The sequence below is a fragment of the Adelges cooleyi genome, unplaced genomic scaffold, assembly GCF_023614345.1.
Source record: "Adelges cooleyi isolate 19-005CV unplaced genomic scaffold, UGA_ACOO_1.1 ACOO_flye_CR_arks_rails_tigmint_CR_PRNA_651, whole genome shotgun sequence".
In the NCBI taxonomy this organism is placed as follows: Eukaryota; Metazoa; Arthropoda; class Insecta; order Hemiptera; family Adelgidae; genus Adelges; species Adelges cooleyi.
Window position 1 is genome coordinate 14,241,518 of NW_026096352.1, and position 17,867 is coordinate 14,259,384.

At 33.7% G+C, this 17,867-nt stretch overlaps 2 protein-coding genes across 4 annotated transcripts; one reads left to right on the plus strand and one right to left on the minus strand.

Moving 5' to 3' along the window:
- Nucleotides 1-675: 675 nt before the first annotated feature.
- LOC126844217 (Bardet-Biedl syndrome 5 protein homolog) lies at nucleotides 676-5,569 on the plus strand. 2 transcript variants are annotated; one of them, XM_050582218.1, is made up of 8 exons: nucleotides 676-893; nucleotides 2,610-2,761; nucleotides 2,857-2,936; nucleotides 3,028-3,155; nucleotides 4,032-4,167; nucleotides 4,384-4,485; nucleotides 4,594-4,785; nucleotides 5,035-5,569. In XM_050582218.1, the coding sequence occupies exons 1-8, from the start codon at nucleotides 787-789 to the stop codon at nucleotides 5,299-5,301; spliced, it is 1,164 nt and encodes a 387-aa protein (XP_050438175.1). In that variant the 5' UTR covers nucleotides 676-786; the 3' UTR covers nucleotides 5,302-5,569. The 2 variants fall into 2 exon arrangements, with proteins under 2 accessions (XP_050438175.1, XP_050438176.1); XM_050582219.1 differs by having other exon boundaries at nucleotides 2,887-2,936.
- Nucleotides 5,525-17,632, minus strand: LOC126844216 (probable phosphorylase b kinase regulatory subunit alpha). Of its 2 annotated transcripts, none has more exons than XM_050582217.1 (24): nucleotides 17,236-17,632; nucleotides 16,672-16,830; nucleotides 16,320-16,536; nucleotides 16,149-16,231; nucleotides 15,873-16,064; nucleotides 15,534-15,722; nucleotides 15,267-15,419; nucleotides 13,556-13,729; nucleotides 13,237-13,450; nucleotides 12,953-13,062; nucleotides 11,472-11,619; nucleotides 10,469-10,541; nucleotides 10,291-10,382; nucleotides 10,049-10,210; nucleotides 9,774-9,906; nucleotides 8,860-8,996; nucleotides 8,477-8,649; nucleotides 8,242-8,364; nucleotides 7,685-7,913; nucleotides 7,466-7,518; nucleotides 7,211-7,372; nucleotides 7,058-7,111; nucleotides 6,528-6,731; nucleotides 5,525-5,933 (listed from the first exon to the last, which is right to left on the minus strand). In XM_050582217.1, the coding sequence occupies exons 1-24, from the start codon at nucleotides 17,320-17,322 to the stop codon at nucleotides 5,715-5,717; spliced, it is 3,540 nt and encodes a 1,179-aa protein (XP_050438174.1). In that variant the 5' UTR covers nucleotides 17,323-17,632; the 3' UTR covers nucleotides 5,525-5,714. The 2 variants fall into 2 exon arrangements, with proteins under 2 accessions (XP_050438174.1, XP_050438173.1); XM_050582216.1 differs by lacking the exon at nucleotides 11,472-11,619 and adding an exon at nucleotides 10,841-10,988 and having other exon boundaries at nucleotides 5,526-5,933; nucleotides 17,236-17,630.
- Nucleotides 17,633-17,867: the final 235 nt, after the last annotated feature.

Consider the following 17,867-nt stretch of genomic DNA (forward strand, 5'->3'; position numbering starts at 1 on the left):
AACACCAGCGATCGATAACGTTATCATTGTTATATGTTGAGCGGCCACTGTGATAACAGCTGATGAGCCCAAACCATAAAGTACCGCGAATAAACCGTACAGGTATGTCGGCAACCCGTGATAACGGCAAAACGGCCGCCGGTCGTCTCGGGCGGCCGTGCATTCCTTACGGGAAAACACCGCCGTCCGTATTGTAAAAATTGATAACACGAGTTGCTGACATACCTATTTATTTTGTCACATGAGTCACGATGACGTGCACGTTTATTAAACGCGATGCCTACCGAACACCCAATATAACATTTATTAATTAGTAATCGATGGCCAAATGCTTATTGCCTACATAAGGTACTTTGTTTAAATGGGGGAGTAGACGACAAGAGCGGCAACTGAATGTATATAGTATTAAAGTTGGTCTTAATTGTCGCAGTCAATGGTTCATTGAGAGACGAAAAAAAAACACATATTATTATTTTTACAAAAGACCACGGGGATAAGGAATTAATGTAACCAAAATGAGTGTCGCTTAGCAACAAGGATGTGTGCGCTAGAACACACACACACACACATACCGTACCTATACGAAATGTGAATGAAAAACTATATTATAGTTTTTCTTTAGTTATAAGTTACCTACTATAACTAAACGTACCTACACACCAATTGTACATATTGTTGGCAGTATAATTATAAAAATTAAAAAACGCAGTTTACCATTTTCATCATAATCGATATTGTATTATAATACATTATTGTTGACATACATAGCGGTAACATAGTTTTTATATGTTGTTTTCACAACCAAACTCGAAGATTTCAAGAGTCACCACGGCCGCCATGAATCTGTTTGAAGAGTGGGAAGATCAAGAAATTCAATTCGATTTAAGTATTAAGTACGTCATTGATGTTTTTTCAACAAAATAATTAATAGTTTCATTTCACTTTAAAAAAAAAAAAACCAGGCTCTTACTGTGCCTACTATGTATACAACATTTAAGTGTTAGAAAACGTTTAGGTACATTTTTGAGAAAATATATAAGTGTGTATAAATCAAAGTTTATGCTAAGAGTATACGGTGAAGGGGCTTACCTTGGCTCAGACAGCAAACAATTTAAATATGTTTAAAATGTTATCGCGATATACATATTGTAACATTATAAAATTATTAAAGTTGTGTCCGGGATTGTTATTTACAAAAAAAATGATCTGGTATAATAATGGTATGATGACGCTAATTCCACATAGACCTTAGCCCAAAAACATATCCATGAAAATAATGTCAAAATAATTAGGTATCATGTTGCTGGTAGTATTTCTTAAATATTTTAAATAGGTACATATATTATTATGGAAACATTTGCATCCACACAATATTTAAACAACATTTTGTAAATACTATTTTTGAAACGTTAAAAAACTGGACCAAAAACTGTTTAGAAAATATTTCAATTTTTTGCAATCTGGAGGATAGTCCTTTAAAGTTTTAGGCCCTCTATAGATTACTCGAAAGTTAGATGAATTACAATTTAAATGTATTTTATACATTTAATACACTCGACGCAATGTTCCGTATTTGGAACAATTCAAAATTCGGGGTTTTCCGCAAAATTAAAACGGAAACATTTTTTTTTTCTTCATTTTTTTAAGTAGTATTAGGTACATTTAAAGCGTATATATTTTTTTCGAACAAAAAAAAAATCACGCAGTGAAGGGAATGGGCAAATAAAACTTTTTAATTAATTTTACAAATCGTTTAATATATTTCTTGTCAAAAAAAAAAAAAATACATATTAAACACAGTCCAAGCGATATTTTTTTTCAAAATACAAATGTGTTTTCCAGTCGTGGTTATTTTTTGAGTTTTCAATTTGTGTTTATGGCTTTAAAGAAAATTCTGCAATTAAATAATATTTTGTATACCTGCCACCTACTCCACATGAATTTTCAATTTTATTTTAAATAATTCGGTATTATCAATGCAATTGTGTGTAGGTACACAGGATTCCATGTATCACATTTATCATTGACGATGATTAATGTTTATAATAATTGTACCCTTTAAGTAAGATTTTTTTATCTATAAGACTTGTATAATCGTGGCCATTTATGTAGTCCAATTGCCAAGTATTCCAAGTATTACTTTGTGTTTGTATACAACACTCTGCGTACGTGGTGTTTCATGTGATGTAAATGGATTAGGCCGGATCTTAGGTTGATCAAAAAGTAGGTGTTTTCAAAAAGAAAGAATAACCAATAACAAATTAAAGACTAAAATAAATTGTAGATTTTTATTATTAAACTTATACTATTAAAATAAAACTTAACTTTTAAGAGTTTCTGTAACAATAAGAGGTTCTGCTTGAATGAACTACTGAATACCGACTACTCAATGGGCGATTTTCTCGTGTGAACGGATGGTTCCGGACACCCGACACCTGAGTTTCGACATAGCTCAATCGCATATTAATACTAATACTATTATAATACATCGAACATTCCTAACTATTAAGCAATATGCTATACTACACATGGCATTTGTCGTGATATTTTAATAGTGGAGAAAAATCGAAAATATATTATAATTAATCTCGTTGTACCGTCGTTTAAAGTAAAGCGTTGAAAATGAGAAACGGCGAGAAGATAATCGACCGACTGGAGTTCATCGAGGACACCAAAGGCAACGGCGGCGATAAAGGAGTTTTGGTCATAACGAACCTGCGGGCTATATGGCATTCAATGAGCATTGCCAGGATAAGCTTGTGTGAGACATAATATTGAAAATTATCGTTGACTTTTTTGCATTACAGTAGATATTTTTTTTTTTTTTTTGAAAAGTACAACAATAATTATTTATAGTAAAACGTCTTGTTCTGATTGCGCCAACAGCAATAGGTTACAACTGCATCCAAGACATTTCGACAAGAATCGTCAACTCTGTAAGTGGAATAACTTGAAAGTCACTATCGAATCACAAATAATATTATGCGCGTGTCACGTGCCATGTGTGTTTTTGAAATTTTCCCAAAGAGACTGAAAGGCACCACTGAAGCTATTTACATTCAAGCCAAGTACAATGGACTGAGATACGAATTCGTGTTCACCAATTTGATACCCGGAAACACGAGGCACTTTACCTCTTTCATCGGTGTGTACAAGTAAGGATTGGAAATCAAGTACAGTACCGTACTTAGGGCAAAACAAAGCAAGTATCACAAATACTTATTGTTAATAAAAAAAACATGCATTTCTTCAACTCGTCAATAAAATTTCGACAATGTAAACTGTAATGAGTAAGCCCATTTTTTATATAGATAGATAGATGTATAAATGAATGTCGCTGTTTGTCTGTATGTCCTTTATGCATTAGTACACACCACCATTCATCCGATCGCCCAAGGAACTTTGGGAAGTTGTTGAGTACAACACTCCCGCGCGAACATAACTGGCATAGTATTTTTCGAAAATTCCAAGACGGGGTATGCTAAAGCTTGACAATATACAGCATGGAGAACTGACATTTTTTTTAATCTTACTTGTGTAATTATTTTACTCGGCTCCAACTCAAACTAAAGCTCGGGCAACGCCGGGTCGGCGGGACAGCAGCTCGTTACTTAATAAAAAATACATTGTCAAATTGCAGTGTTACCAGCGATTGTTTATTTAAATTATCGCTGGCTCTAGTAATTTTGACATTATTACGTCTTTGCTTTGGCACACACCCGGAAAAATCGACAGCGTTACCAAAAAAAAAAAAAAAACCTAACGAAAATTTATCCTCATATATCCTTTACAGATAACTCCCGTACTAAAGTTCATCCGGCAAAAAATTCCGGCAGATTCGCGTAATCAGCATTAAAAGTACTATCGATTAAGTAAATCGAAAAAAAATTGGGGGCCCGGTAAACTAGATTTTTAACAAATTTTAATTCAGTTCGTGTAAATTTATGCTGAACATAATATCTGTTCACCTTAACTGCACGCATGTACAGTTAAAATAATAACTTGGGTATGCCAATTCAATTTGCTTTCAGGGCTTACAATACGAGTAGACTGTACAGAGAGTTGAAACTGCGCGGTGCCATAATGAGGAACGGCCGGTTGAAGTTATTGATGTTGGAAAAAATGTATTCGACAATCAACGGAGTGTGGAATCTGTCCAGCGAACAAGTAGCTACCTACCACATATTAATCGTACAATTATTATTATTGCTGCATAGTAATATTTGAATCACATGACATAATAAAAATGACGCATATGCGCACGTTTTTCAGTTAACACCGCTCCAAGAATAACACAGCGTATAGGTTACATATTATTGTTATATGGTATAATATGTAACCAGCTAGATGAACCCTTTTTTAAAATTTTTTTTTTTTTTTTAGGGTAACCTGGGAGCGTTTATAATAACCAACGTGCGGCTGGTGTGGTACGCCGAAAGCAACGAGACGTTCAACTTGTCTCTGCCGTACATTCACATAAGTTCGGTGAGCGCCAACGACACGTTGTTAATATACCGTTTGAAATAATTAATACAACAACAACAGCCAAGTCACACATTATGTATGATGTTAATTGGAGTCAATCGCTCGCAGGTGAAAATCAGAGAGTCCAAGTTCGGCGAAGTTTTGGTAATCGAGACTTCCGGCCACAGCGGAGGGTTCATGTTGGGTTTCCGGATAGATCCCAAGGACCGGCTTAAAACGGTCACCAAAGAACTTTCGTCCCTGGCTCGCATTCACATCCAAGCCCCCGAATTCGGCGTACACTTTGTTACCGCCGACCAGGTAGGTGGGGGGGGGGTGGGGCACTATTATAGTAATAATATAACCCATAGTATATAATATAAAGGCGCTTATAGCTGCCATAGACATAGGTACCTCCTATTACAAAAGTGTTACACTGAAGTCTGAATTTCAGCTGCAAGTACCGTCGCCGACTTATACTATATATGCTGTTGTTAATAATGCTACTACACACTGTCGGGGGGGGACTGGGCGGGCCGTGGTTGATTTTGGTTTTTTTAATTCTTACAGGCAGAACACGAGCACGAACTACGGGTTGCCACGCCGACGGTTCTGAACTGTTGCGACGAATTTCAAGATGAAAACGATATTGGCGTGTCGAACACACTGGCTTCGTACAGTGTCAGCAGATCCGGCAAGGGCGACGGTCCGCCCAAGTACGATCCGACGCTGGGACTGGCCGTTGAAACGCTGCCGGAAGGTTATACTCTGTCTTCGCTGTGGGAGGTCATACCGACCACCAGCAGCGGCGGCGGCGGCGGCGGTGGCTATGAATAACAATTATGAACAACTGCTACATCATGGGTGGACATTGTCGAAAACAAATGACCCATCACACAATAAGACAATATTACTTAGTAATATTGAAATAATTATTTTATATTATTTTTTCCATGTCCACGATAAGTGTGTAACTATATTATTTTTGGAACTCATTTGAAAACACCATTATTATTAATCACTTTGAATATTTCCAATAATAAAACATATGATATTATTATACGCTAAAATATATCATATATTATTATTATGTAATATTTAAATGAAAAAGGTAAAAATCGATAATTCAATGGATTGACAATAATTTTACACGTAATAAATAAAATATATGTACCTAATACACACAATAAATTATTGTACTAAATAAAATGTTTTCAATTAAATAGAATAGAACAGCTCTACAGCTCCACTCAAGAGATTGAGCAATCCACGCTGGCTCCTAACGTCGTTTCCAGAATCGACGTGATAGCTCTGATTATGTAGGACATGGTGCCGTAGCTTCCGCTAGGAGCACTATCGTAGAAATGTTGACAAATATAAGCAGCGCCGCCGCACAACAACGTGCCGGTATCGGTCAATTCTTTGTGGGTTTTCGCACAGCATAATGTCGCGTCCCCATTGATGGCCATCTGAAACGATAAAGTATAATAATAATAAACAACAATAAAAATCCAACAAATTCGGTTCATAGAGAACATAACGTAAAGACGACAGTGTACTATGTACGCTATACAATGTATACTATGTACACTATACAATGTATACTATGTACTATAACTATGTGTATTATATGTCTATTGTATAGTACTATGTGTACTATACAACAATAATGATTTTTAGCCTATCAAAATTAAAACGTTCATATATAAGTAAGAAATTATCAACATTTTTTTATTTTAATTAAATCTTAATGCTCAAAACGTTAATAATAATACAGAATATTATTATAATAATTACCAAATTCATTTTTCCCATTATTATAAAATTAAATTTCCATTAAAAATGTTTGGATGTATTTTTTTTAATGAATTTAAATAAAATGTTCTAAACTGTTCATGTGTATACTATATATAGTATATTCAATAAAAAATGTATTTCATGACGAATTTAGTTGTACAGTTTCTCGTAACGTTAGTCTCCAAGAACTTTAGAGCTGTTATTACTACTCTCTAAAGTAAGCCACTTGCACACGTAAATCTTATCTATATTGCCTCAGACCTTACTTGATCTTGGAGAAACAAATCGTTAGCTTTGTGAACAAAGTCCTCGATAGTGATGATGCCGCACGGGCTCGGCGAAATTTCGTGTTCGGCGTACAATGTGAAAATCATTAACGTCTCCACGATCAATTGTCGATACTCGGGGTACGGGATCCAATTGAGCACGGTTTCCACGGCCAAAGCAAACTTCAATTCGCCCGAAGTCATCTACAAAACAAGTAAAAAAATAACATATTACACTTTACAATGAACAACCACCTATCTGCTGCCAGTTCTTCATCTTGGCCCACAACCGACATTCGGCTAACGTCTCCTCTAAACCATAGAGTTTTTAAAACTCATTTATTATCAAACTACAACACTGTTTTGGACGTTTCAAACGTTTTTATTCTTTTATTTTTATCACTAATCTCCCATTGCACTCTTCAAGCTGTTATCGCTATGTATACACCAAACTCATTTATATCGGCCGAGGCCTGACCAAAAGCTGATGAGCTAGACAAATTGTTAAAAAAATATTTCAAACGATTTACTTCTTGCGTTAGATTTTGTGATAGCAGTTTTCCGTCAATCGCTATTCCGCTGCACTAATATTGGAGAAACAAGAAAAAAATATTTGTATTACTTCGACTATTATTTTATTTATTAGCTATTAGCGGCGGAACCGATCTAAAAATAGATTGTACTTTTTCTAGAATGATCCAAACGCGTTTGTAAAACTCTCCGGGCACTCTGTTCAGCGCTCCGTCCAATCGCCTTCGGCGCAACCATTGTCCTTGCCTGTCACGTTCAAACTCTTCGGTTAAGGGTTCAGCTTTGTCGACCAACAGCAGACCTATTGTGCTTTTCTGAAAAACAACACACAGCACTTATCAACTTGTGATGGCCAACACTCTAGCAAATAATTTCCACCAATGTGTGTGCAATGCAAACCGCCGAACCTTGCTGACGTGACTGGATTTGTGGCTTATGACCGAAAAGTTTCCACGGCCAACTAAAACGACAACACGATACGAAAAACACAATTAGATGGATTGTGTTTTAATGGATTGTTTTAAATTGATTGTGTTTTAATGGATTGTTTTAAATTGATTGTGTTTTAATGGATTGTTTTAAATTGATTGTGTTTTTTTTTTTTTTTACAAATATCAACTACTAACCGCTACTTAAAATAAATTCCTTTCCGCTCATGATGTGATGTAAAAGGTTTTTCATTTCAAACGGAGACAAATTGAACAGGTGTTCCGAGCCTTCTTCGCCTGAACAGTTGAGCGTTCGTGACAACTCACCGGCCATCACCTGAATGATCAGTCCAACGCGAAGTCTGAGCATTTCCGAAAACAATTGCGGTTCGGTCCGAACAAACATGGCCAAATAAACTAACAGCTCCTTTAAACAAAAAAAAAAACACGTGAATCGCGTCAGTGCCCTAAAAACTACTAATTATTGCCAGCAAAAATCGCGGGGCAAGAGAAATGAGAGGGGGTGACAGGCACCATTAAAAAAAAAAAATCAATCTAAGGTGGTCATATTATTAGTTTTGTAGCCATAAAACATCGTTTAAATGGAAAAACTCAAAAGTTTATTTATTGTACTCGCGTCGTGTCAAATCATTGTCCAACACAATTCACCTTCCAAACAATTGGATATTTATAAATAAAAAAATGTGCCTCGATCACACAACCCAATTTACTACTAGCCTTAAATTATCGGATACCTGTGTCAACATAGCTGTACTTTCATCGTCACCATACGCATCGTGAATCACTTGACGCAGTTCTGCTTCGGGTAGAGGAGTAGATATAGTGTGCTCGTTGAATGGCGGCATACCAATAGTTACCTTTGAAAAAAAAAAAAATACATATACCTGTGTAGACAAAATTGGCAAAAGTATTCCGTGTATTTAGCATATAAATATACTATTTGGGGCATAAATATTGACATTCCATTACTTGTTTCTGACGAACTAAGAGATCGGTAAGGGCTTTTGCTAAATCTTCAACTCGCTTTCCCAACATACCGGCCGTATGTCTGACAAGTCCCCAAAGATTTTGTTGACAAGCTTTCTCGTAAAGTAATTTCAGCAAGTCTTTGATCAACACTGGTTTTCCGTCTTCCTTAAGACCTGTACAAGAGAGTATTTAAATCAAAAGTATTTTATAAAATATTAAATATAAATTATATTTAATAACGTTATAGGCAAAACTATTATGCTCCATAATAATGGCCTCTTACAAATATATATATATAGTGTAATAACCAATATATATATATATATATATATATTGTATATCTCAATAATCAATAGTAAATCAATCTTCATTAAAATGCATACCTGTATCATATTCTAGACCATAAGTATCAACCAAGTATTGTAGGATATCACCTTTTTCTTCCAGAAGATCTGATTCGGTTAACATTGCTAAAATACCATCCAATTCAGCATCGGCGTACAAGCGTTCTGAGCTGCCCCTAAAATAATTTAAATTGCTTAAATAAATAATTGCTAGACTATAAGGGGTATGGATATAAATTTAAAAAAAAAAAAAACCATAGCTAAATAAAAGTTTAAAAGTCTACCATCATTACGGCTGTAAAATATATTAGGTGATTTTTCTCCGCAATTCCACAGTTTCATCATAAACTACATAAAGTGCCATAAGAGCATTTGGATCAACTCACAATCAATTATTGTTGAAATAATAATTAATATTTTATACACTAAGAAGTATGTCGCAAATATAAAAAATATGTTGTTTATCTTAATAAATAATAATCTCTGTTAAAATAATAATTATCTCTGTTGTTAATACTTAGTTAGTAAACAGGAAATTGTATTAGAAAAATAAAATTGTTTTTTTTTTGTAAACACTCGTGCAGTTGCGTATGACGCGTGTCAACCTTGTGGCTTATACAGGGTTGTTTGTAAGAGCTCAGGGGCTCATTGTATCTGGAACGTTTTTATGTATAAAGTGTGTGTGTATGTATTATTGTTACAATGTTTTATTCTGTATTCCATGTGTAATATTATCTATTATTGTAATTACTCTAAATGTGTTTGACACAATAGTAGTGTGTTTAATCGTGTATTTATTCGTGTTGTATTATTTTTCAAATACTATTTCCACTGGCGTTCACTCTAATACTATATATGTAGTTTTATGTTTAAAATATATGTAATAATATGTAGTACTATGTTTTAATATTGCCCAACAACAGTAATTAAAAAAAAAAAAAATGTTTAATTACTTAAAGCGGTTGTGCAGGCGATGGTGGTCTCTTTTGGTAGCCTTGACCAAATTCAATTCTGGAGAAGGACTTTTTTGTTCCAATAAATTTGTCGCCACCTGAGTTTCAGCCACTTGAACGCGTCTCTCTTCGGCTGAAAAACATATATATATATATATATTTAATTAAAAAAATAACCACCGCTAAAAGGTTGCCGTTACGGCAGTATATAAACAAAAACAAGCCAGATAATACGTAATATTGTAATACGTCAGAAACTTTTTTTTCATTTTTACCATCCAACATGAAGGATCTAGTTTTTTTTATAGCTCCTTTGACGGACATTTTTCTTTTGATTTTGGGTATATTTCTGGGCTTTCGCGTTAACAGAGTGGACTGATTCGATAAACTCTTGACGATATGTTGTTCCAAATACTGTTCAACTTGAGTGTTTAGTTCTAAATTGAAAAAAAAAAATAAATAAAAAATTGCAATCCAACGACGACGACGTCAGGACGAAAATCAGGGCTATACTAACTGTTGGGCATGCCCAGTTCTTGGCTGCCCAAGAAGCTCAGATTGGTAATACACGATGTGCTTAGAAAATCGTTGAGATTTCCCAGAGTCACTCTAGAGGAGAAAAACATATGAATATTAGAAATATGTAAAATTCAAACTCGAGTCAATACCTAAATAACACTCAAGTACAATAATACCTAGTTCCATTTATGTATCCGCTCTTGAGTTTTTTTATAGTAGTTATCATGGATAACGGTATCTTACCTTGATCTATAAGCAAAAAAATAATATTTAAACAACAGACAACACTAATGAGAACTATATAGAGAACACTAGATGTGTTATGGCAAAATGAAAAAATATTATTTTACATAAATTAAATCATGCATAATAAAAATTAAAAAAAAAGTGCAATATTTATGTGACACACGTTAACAACAACTTTGTCGAACAGCAGCAATATAGAACCCAAATACTGAGAGCATAGCTATTTTTTTTGTTCTTGAACTGGTCTCTTCACAGTTGTGCTTTTGTGTGTAGAGTAAAAAAAAAAAAAACAATTGTCTTACCTACGAAATTGGATGAGGCAATAATAGTATACGTGGGACGACCTAACATGTGCTTCCAACTCATTGTTAAAAAAGCAAGATCCATCATGATATTGTTCGCTAACAGTTCGATATCGTTGCCCACATAATATTGATCCAGGTCAAGTGTCTACTGGAAAATATACTTATTGCTGAATTCATTTTACTTTGACAATGTTGTTATTTATTTTAGCGACAACAGTGAATATATTTCTTATCGGTAGGTGTAAAATAAGTAATACAAATATGGTATGACGACGTATGTCTAGAAAATAATATGTATTTTTATGTTGTTTTTTTTTTTATGAAAGACTTCTTGAGTTGTACATGTTTATATATTAAATAGAATTATTATATTAGCTCAATTCTGGGTTTAAGATGGGATATATTATTTGATATTGTAGTAATTATAATTATTTAAAATGCCAAATTTGTAATCAACTATTTCGTTCATATAAATAATTGCACAGGCCAATGCAGAATAATAAGCCTGATAGCTTATCTAAAAACGAATATAGTGATGTTAGTTTAAAAGAAAAACAATCGTTATGATTAAATCTAAATTAACAAATTGGTACAATCACATCAAACAATTTTTTTTTTAAATAAATACCAAGACTCGGCTTTTTTAAGACGAGTACAACTGTCGGGCGACCTAATATGTTGTGCCAGTTGGATTTTAAAAAGTTTATTTCATTTTTAAACAAGTCAATCATCAGGTTGTCGTCCGACGCTATATAATAACGGTGACGATCTGTAAGCTATAAAAATATATATTTTATTACTGAAACCCTTTATAATTGATAGTTGAAAAAAAAATTGTGAACATAATATTTTACAATTTTAATGTTATACACCAATAGAACAATAAGAGTAAGTAAGTATTTAAATTTTAAACATAACATTTGTTGTATTAAGAATCCTATTTTACTTTTTTTACCTTAAACATAATGTTTTTGATAACATTTTTGTGACAATGAATTTATTTGAATGATAAATTATATAAAATAACAGCTTGAGCGTGCCTTGTAAAAAATAAATTTAAAAAACACTCCAAAAATGCATTTAAATAAAATGTTTTTAAACACCAAAAAGAAGCCTAAAATCTTTCCATTGTAAAAATAAAAAAATTATTGCTGTTATAATAAACTTGGATGGTATACTTTTGTACGTCAGACTGTCTTTTCACTGGTAGTGTCACAAAACTATACGCGCTGCAATATCACCCTACACTGTGATTTGGGTATGCGCTCCAATCAAAGAGTGGGCGATAATTATTTTTAATGCGGGCGATATTACCACGTGAAATTACCGCTAAACGGAATGAATGTACGCTAGGCCGATGGTTTGTTCACATTTGGATTAGAGCGTATCGGACTCACATGAAACAAGGTTGGTGGTTATGTCGCCTACGAAACTCTCACGATAATAAAAATTGTACAGCCGGCGGCAATGACTCTATGATAGTTTAATCGATTATAGCCCTCCTATTTTGTAAGACAAATCTGTATTTTTTCAAAATGTATGCCAACAATTATGCAATATAATAATAACTTAAAAATTACATAATAACTATGTATCTGATATACATGAAAATAAAAAAAATAAAACCATTTTTATAGTGAAAATATTGAAAAGAAATGCATTTATGCATTTATTAAGAATCCTATTTTTTTTAGTTTTTAGCTTTAACAACATAATGTTTGATAGCATTTTAGTGACAGTGAATTTTGTTTGAATAGTAAATTATAAAATATAACAGCTAAAACATCATGCGCCTTGTAAAATAAATTTTGAAAAACACTCCAAAAATGCGTTTAAATAAATGTTTTTTTAAACACTAAAAAGAAGCCTAAAATCTTTTCATTGTAAAAATAAAAAATTTTAAAAGCAAAAACATAAAATAACTTTTTCCCAAAACCCATTTTTATGGTATGGCAAACTTTTAAGTGGTAGCAATAGTGGTTTGCTATAAATTGTTCACATTATACATCTGATTTTAAATTTCATCATATTCTATTTATTTATCCTACTACCACATATTTTGTTACTGAACAGAATATTTTTGATAAACGTATTAATTTAACCCCGTACCTGTGGTGTGAATGCAAATATACGATCTTGCAAAGAATACAGTTTGCTGGTACTGAGAATACCCACATCTCGAGATTTACGACCGGATAACTTGAGCTTCTCGTTACGACCTAAAGGGAAAAAAAAATGAAAGTTCAGAAAACTTGCTTGGACAACAAACAAGAGATATCGGACTACATTTTCTAAATTATTAATAAAAATGTGTTGTACGTCCTTTGGTACAGCAGTTTTGAAAAAAAAAAAAAAAAACAAAGTAATAACATTATGACGATACTACTACATACCTAAATAAGTGTAAAGATGACTGAGTACGGTCGACGGTTGAACTTCAATAGGGGAAACTTCGCTGATTGTTTGCACAACAATGTCGTGTTGAAGTAGTAAATCACGAATTGAAGTGCCTTCGGCCAGCACTACCACTTGAACAACAACATCGGGCTTTTTTTCCAAACAAAGCCTGCGATTTAACGGATCCAACTCGCCGACTGCTAAAAAGTTCTTTACACACATTTGATACATAAATTAGCACAAGTGTCTGTTTATATGTTTCTCATTAACAACACACAGAAGTAAACGATAACAATAACAATAATAATAATTTACCTCCTGTAACAGTTTCCCTAATATGTACAGCGACTGGGCCCACAAAAACGGACACCGTCCGAGCGCAACACGTTTTTGGCTACCCGGGTATTCAAATTCCGCCTGTATGTTTTCATTTTCTATTGCATACAACTCTGGAACTAATTTTATGTTATCTTCCGAAGTGATCATAACCTGAAATTAAAAAATTTTAAATTCTTAAATGAATAATAATATTGATAAAACATTAATGGGCGCGCGCAGGGGGAAAAAACCGAAAAAGTTAATTTTTTCTGTAATCTAAGAAACACCACGTGTTTGAAAACTATGCACACCAACACAAATTTAATGACATCTAAATCAATATTTTTGGAAATTATGAAAGTGACTTTTCACACTGGCTTTTTCACCCTACAGCAGGGAATACAATACTTCACAACTGAAGTATCGTAAAATAACATTAACTAGGCAGATTAAAAAAGGTCAATTTTAAGATATTATTTTTTGTGTTTTTCACATTTTTTTACAAGTAGAAAATTCAACATAAATTGGCTGTGGCATATTAGTGGCATCATTGCTCGTCAACGATTTTGCAATTGCGACAGCAGTTGCATAGCATACAATTTTTATTAAATTTAAAAAAATATGACTAAAATCACTTGTAACGTGTTTTATTAATTTAATAAAAGTATTTTGAAAACTTGGTTTGATATAAATAAGAATCTGTTTAGTAGAACATTTGGTAAAAGTTTAGTAACGGAGAAGTATTTTTTACTAGGAGCTGTAGAAATTGAATTTTGTAAAATTTTGTATTTTAGAACTATACAAAAAATATTTTTTTACTCAAGTTCTAAAAGCTATTTGTAATAATATGTATCCATTATCAAATGTTCTATGTACATATAAGTGCTGTACAAATTTCAAAATGTTTAGTTCAAACCCTAAAAAGTTATAGGCTCATAAATATAGCACTTTTTAGTAAAATTCCCAACTTTAGAGTTCAATTTATACATCATGAAAAAAAAAAATTATGAATCACAAAAGTGTATAGTTTGTTGATGTATCAGAATAAAACAAATTTACACTATTTACACAACTTGCGGATACTCCCACCACTTGGCAGACAAGTCAATCTACGCTCAGACGAGACAATCCGCGAGTCGTGTAAATAATGTAAACACAATAACCCACTCTAAAGTATTAATAAATGTTTAAAAAAAATTTGTTTTGAAACTTTCAACTTGAGTTAGTATAAAAATGTATACAAATTTGAATGTTTTTTAATTTTTTGCTACTTAAAAATTTGGAAAAAAAAATTTGTTTAAGGATATTATAAAATGGGAAAACTTAAATTGCAATTGTTCAGTGTAAGTTCCATTTCTATATCTTAATTAGTTATTAAGTAATGTGGTCGTGAACTTGTATATTGAACTCGTGTATACTCGTGTATATTAATTCGTGTATTCACAACAAATTTACAGAATATAGCCAGAGTTCAAACAAAAAAAAAAAAAAAATGTTTAATTTTTTTTCTTCACTTTTTCGATTTTATGGAACTATCTGCATGGCAAATACAAGTTTAGAAAATCTACTCGCCAACACATAAGGGGTGAGATTTGGCATGGAAAGACCCAGTGTGAAAAATCATAAGAAAAATCGGTTGTTTACTTGCATTAAATGCAGTTTTTAACGCTTTTTCAAAATATACCAGCAGCAGCAAATTGTTTCTTACTTTTTCTAAAGCGTCAACGTAGAAATTTGCAGTTTCCATATCGTTTTGAAAACAATAATCCAATATCAGATAGCAATAAAAAAGTGGCCATTCGCATTCGATTCTCTCGAACACTCTGAGTTCATGAGGATCATAATGAAGCCTACTCGGATCCTAGACATTGAAAAATTATTCATTAATAAAATATATAATAACATTAAATACATAATATATATATATATATATATATAAGTAATAACAAGTTCAAAAACTCTACTATCAACCGACTTCTCTCGGAGTTTTGTGGCCATCTCTCAAAAATCGCTTGCACCCATATTTGCCCATGAGTTTTGAAACAATCTCGTCCCGCGTAAGCTGTATAAGCTGTTGATCGTCAACAGAGAATGCTGGAAAACTAATAACAGACAACAGGCTACTATCCAACTCTTTTGAATTTGATTCTCTCGGTAACATCGACTACAAAAAAACATTTTAGTATCATACATTTGATACAATATTATTATAACACAATATAATTATATACCGAATTATTGAAATTTCACAAAAAAAAAATTATACAAATATATGACGTGTAACGTATTAAAAATACACCTATTCTTCACTAACTTGTAAAACTGCTTGACATTTTTGTGCTTCGTCCGACAATATGTGTATCACTGAAGACGGACCACCCCTGGCCCCAAATAAATCCAAATCGTTCATGGCTTCTAATGCTGCTTTGGCCATTCCTATGCTGCTCGCGTTCAATTCTGGAAGCCCGTGATTTGATTTGTCACCGCGCTCCCATATGCCGTAGTCCTAAATTAACCATATACACAAACATCTAAAATACATTTTCAAAAAACATTAACGTAATAAATACAAAACAAACCATCAACATACCGGCACACAATAAGCAGATTCAATGTAAAATACTAAATTTTGTATAAACGATACTTCGTCCAGATTAAATACAACTTGAAGACCTATATATATATATATTAATCAATTACACCACGTTACAAGGAAATTTTACTGTTAGCACTCGATAATTAAGTCGCCATTTTATTTTACCCGAAGCCGTCATCTGTGCCAATATCAATAAGTACAACGATATGGCGTCGATTTGTAAATGTCCCCATTCGTTATCACCGACCACAGTTTGTCCTGTCGCCGAACTATACTTGGCGTGTAGCGAATGCAACGGGTTTTGAGAAACCTTAAATTGTTCTACTTTTTCTTTCTGTTGCATCATGGCCATCAATAAGCCACGCATTAACTTCACACAACTCTGTGGGGGGGCAAAAACGAATTGTATTATTCACCACCAGCAAAATTGAGAAAACATAAATTCATTTAATTTGTAAAATTAATACCTAAAACGGGTTGGCACGGTAAGACTAACAAATCACATTTATTAACATACTTGTTCGAGTGCATAAGTTTTCGCACGATCTTCATCCATGTCGGCCATTTTTTTACACGCCATTGATAAACCCCACACGGCCAAGACTGTGTACACATTATCTCGAATCCACGCATCTGAATTTTCCGGACTAGCAGGAAACAACCCCGTGACAGGATTCTGTGTGAGAAAAACCATACACAATGTTAAAGTAGTAAAATAGAAACAATTTTAACGTATCCCCAACATTGACATAGGGAGTGTCTAAATACTAAAAAATTAATCCACTTTTTCGCGACTTTATAACTGTCAGTAAGGTCCGATTAAACGGAACTGAGGCCCGGGGGCCTTAAGCGTCACCACCTGGGACCTTTCCGGACAATATGAATTTTTACCGGATAAACTCAAAACGGAGACCAGGTACGGGGGGGGGGGGGCCATCCATAGTGTAAATATAGGCCTGCCTCTAATACATACACAAATGTAGACTCACTCGCGCACAGTTACATTATTCAAGTTAACACCATACTCGGCAAGAACGGGATGCTTTAGCTTTTGGCAGAGAAAGTATGCGCATGTACATACTTGATGGCACAATATAATGTTGTGGACCATTTTGTGATAGTAATCCAGACGGGTATTGGCGACGCTTCTATTGTTCATTATGGACATGTCGGCTGTAGAAACGATTGGCGAAAACTTGGCGGGCCTTAGGCCGATTTAACTCCAAACACTCGGCGCACTTGTACTTAGTGATAGATACGAATACTTTTTGTATAAACAATAAATAATTTCTTTGAAAAAAAAATATATTACAAATATTTTCTCTGACGTTTTTAAAACGCGTTTCTCGTTCGAACACACTTTTACATAATATTGTATTATCTCAGTGATTTACTTAATCGCCGCGGCTACAGCTAACAGCTAACAGCAGCATTACAGTTTGGCGGTCAACAGACAACATGAGCTATTCTATTGCGTCTATTTATATTTCCTCGGTGTTTTCTCCCTCCGTCGTTCGGCTATAGTTTATTATTGTTATATATGTATTTATATATTTTTATCATACCTACTATATACACCTACCTACCGCGACTCGAAAATGGCCCGGCTCCATAGTCCGCTATCTTATCTCATCACGTGTGCCGCAAACAGAAAACATGTGCAGAGTCCCGGCTACCTCCAGTCTGTTCGCCCGCCGCTGCTCGTTGCCAATG

Bases quoted from the DNA above. Each gene is read 5' to 3' on its own strand.
- LOC126844217 (XM_050582218.1), top strand. From the start codon at position 787: ATGTTGTTTTCACAACCAAACTCGAAGATTTCAAGAGTCACCACGGCC. The intron at 2,762-2,856 runs GTGAGACATAAT...AATTATTTATAG, and splicing joins CATTGCCAGGATAAGCTTGT to TAAAACGTCTTGTTCTGATT. The intron at 4,786-5,034 runs GTAGGTGGGGGG...TAATTCTTACAG, and splicing joins ACTTTGTTACCGCCGACCAG to GCAGAACACGAGCACGAACT.
- LOC126844216 (XM_050582217.1), bottom strand. From the start codon at position 17,322: ATGTCCATAATGAACAATAGAAGCGTCGCCAATACCCGTCTGGATTAC. The intron at 16,537-16,671 runs GTATGTTAATAA...GCCCCCCCACAG, and splicing joins AAACTTATGCACTCGAACAA to AGTTGTGTGAAGTTAATGCG. The intron at 11,620-12,952 runs GTACGGGGTTAA...ATATTTTTATAG, and splicing joins TATTTGCATTCACACCACAG to CTTACAGATCGTCACCGTTA.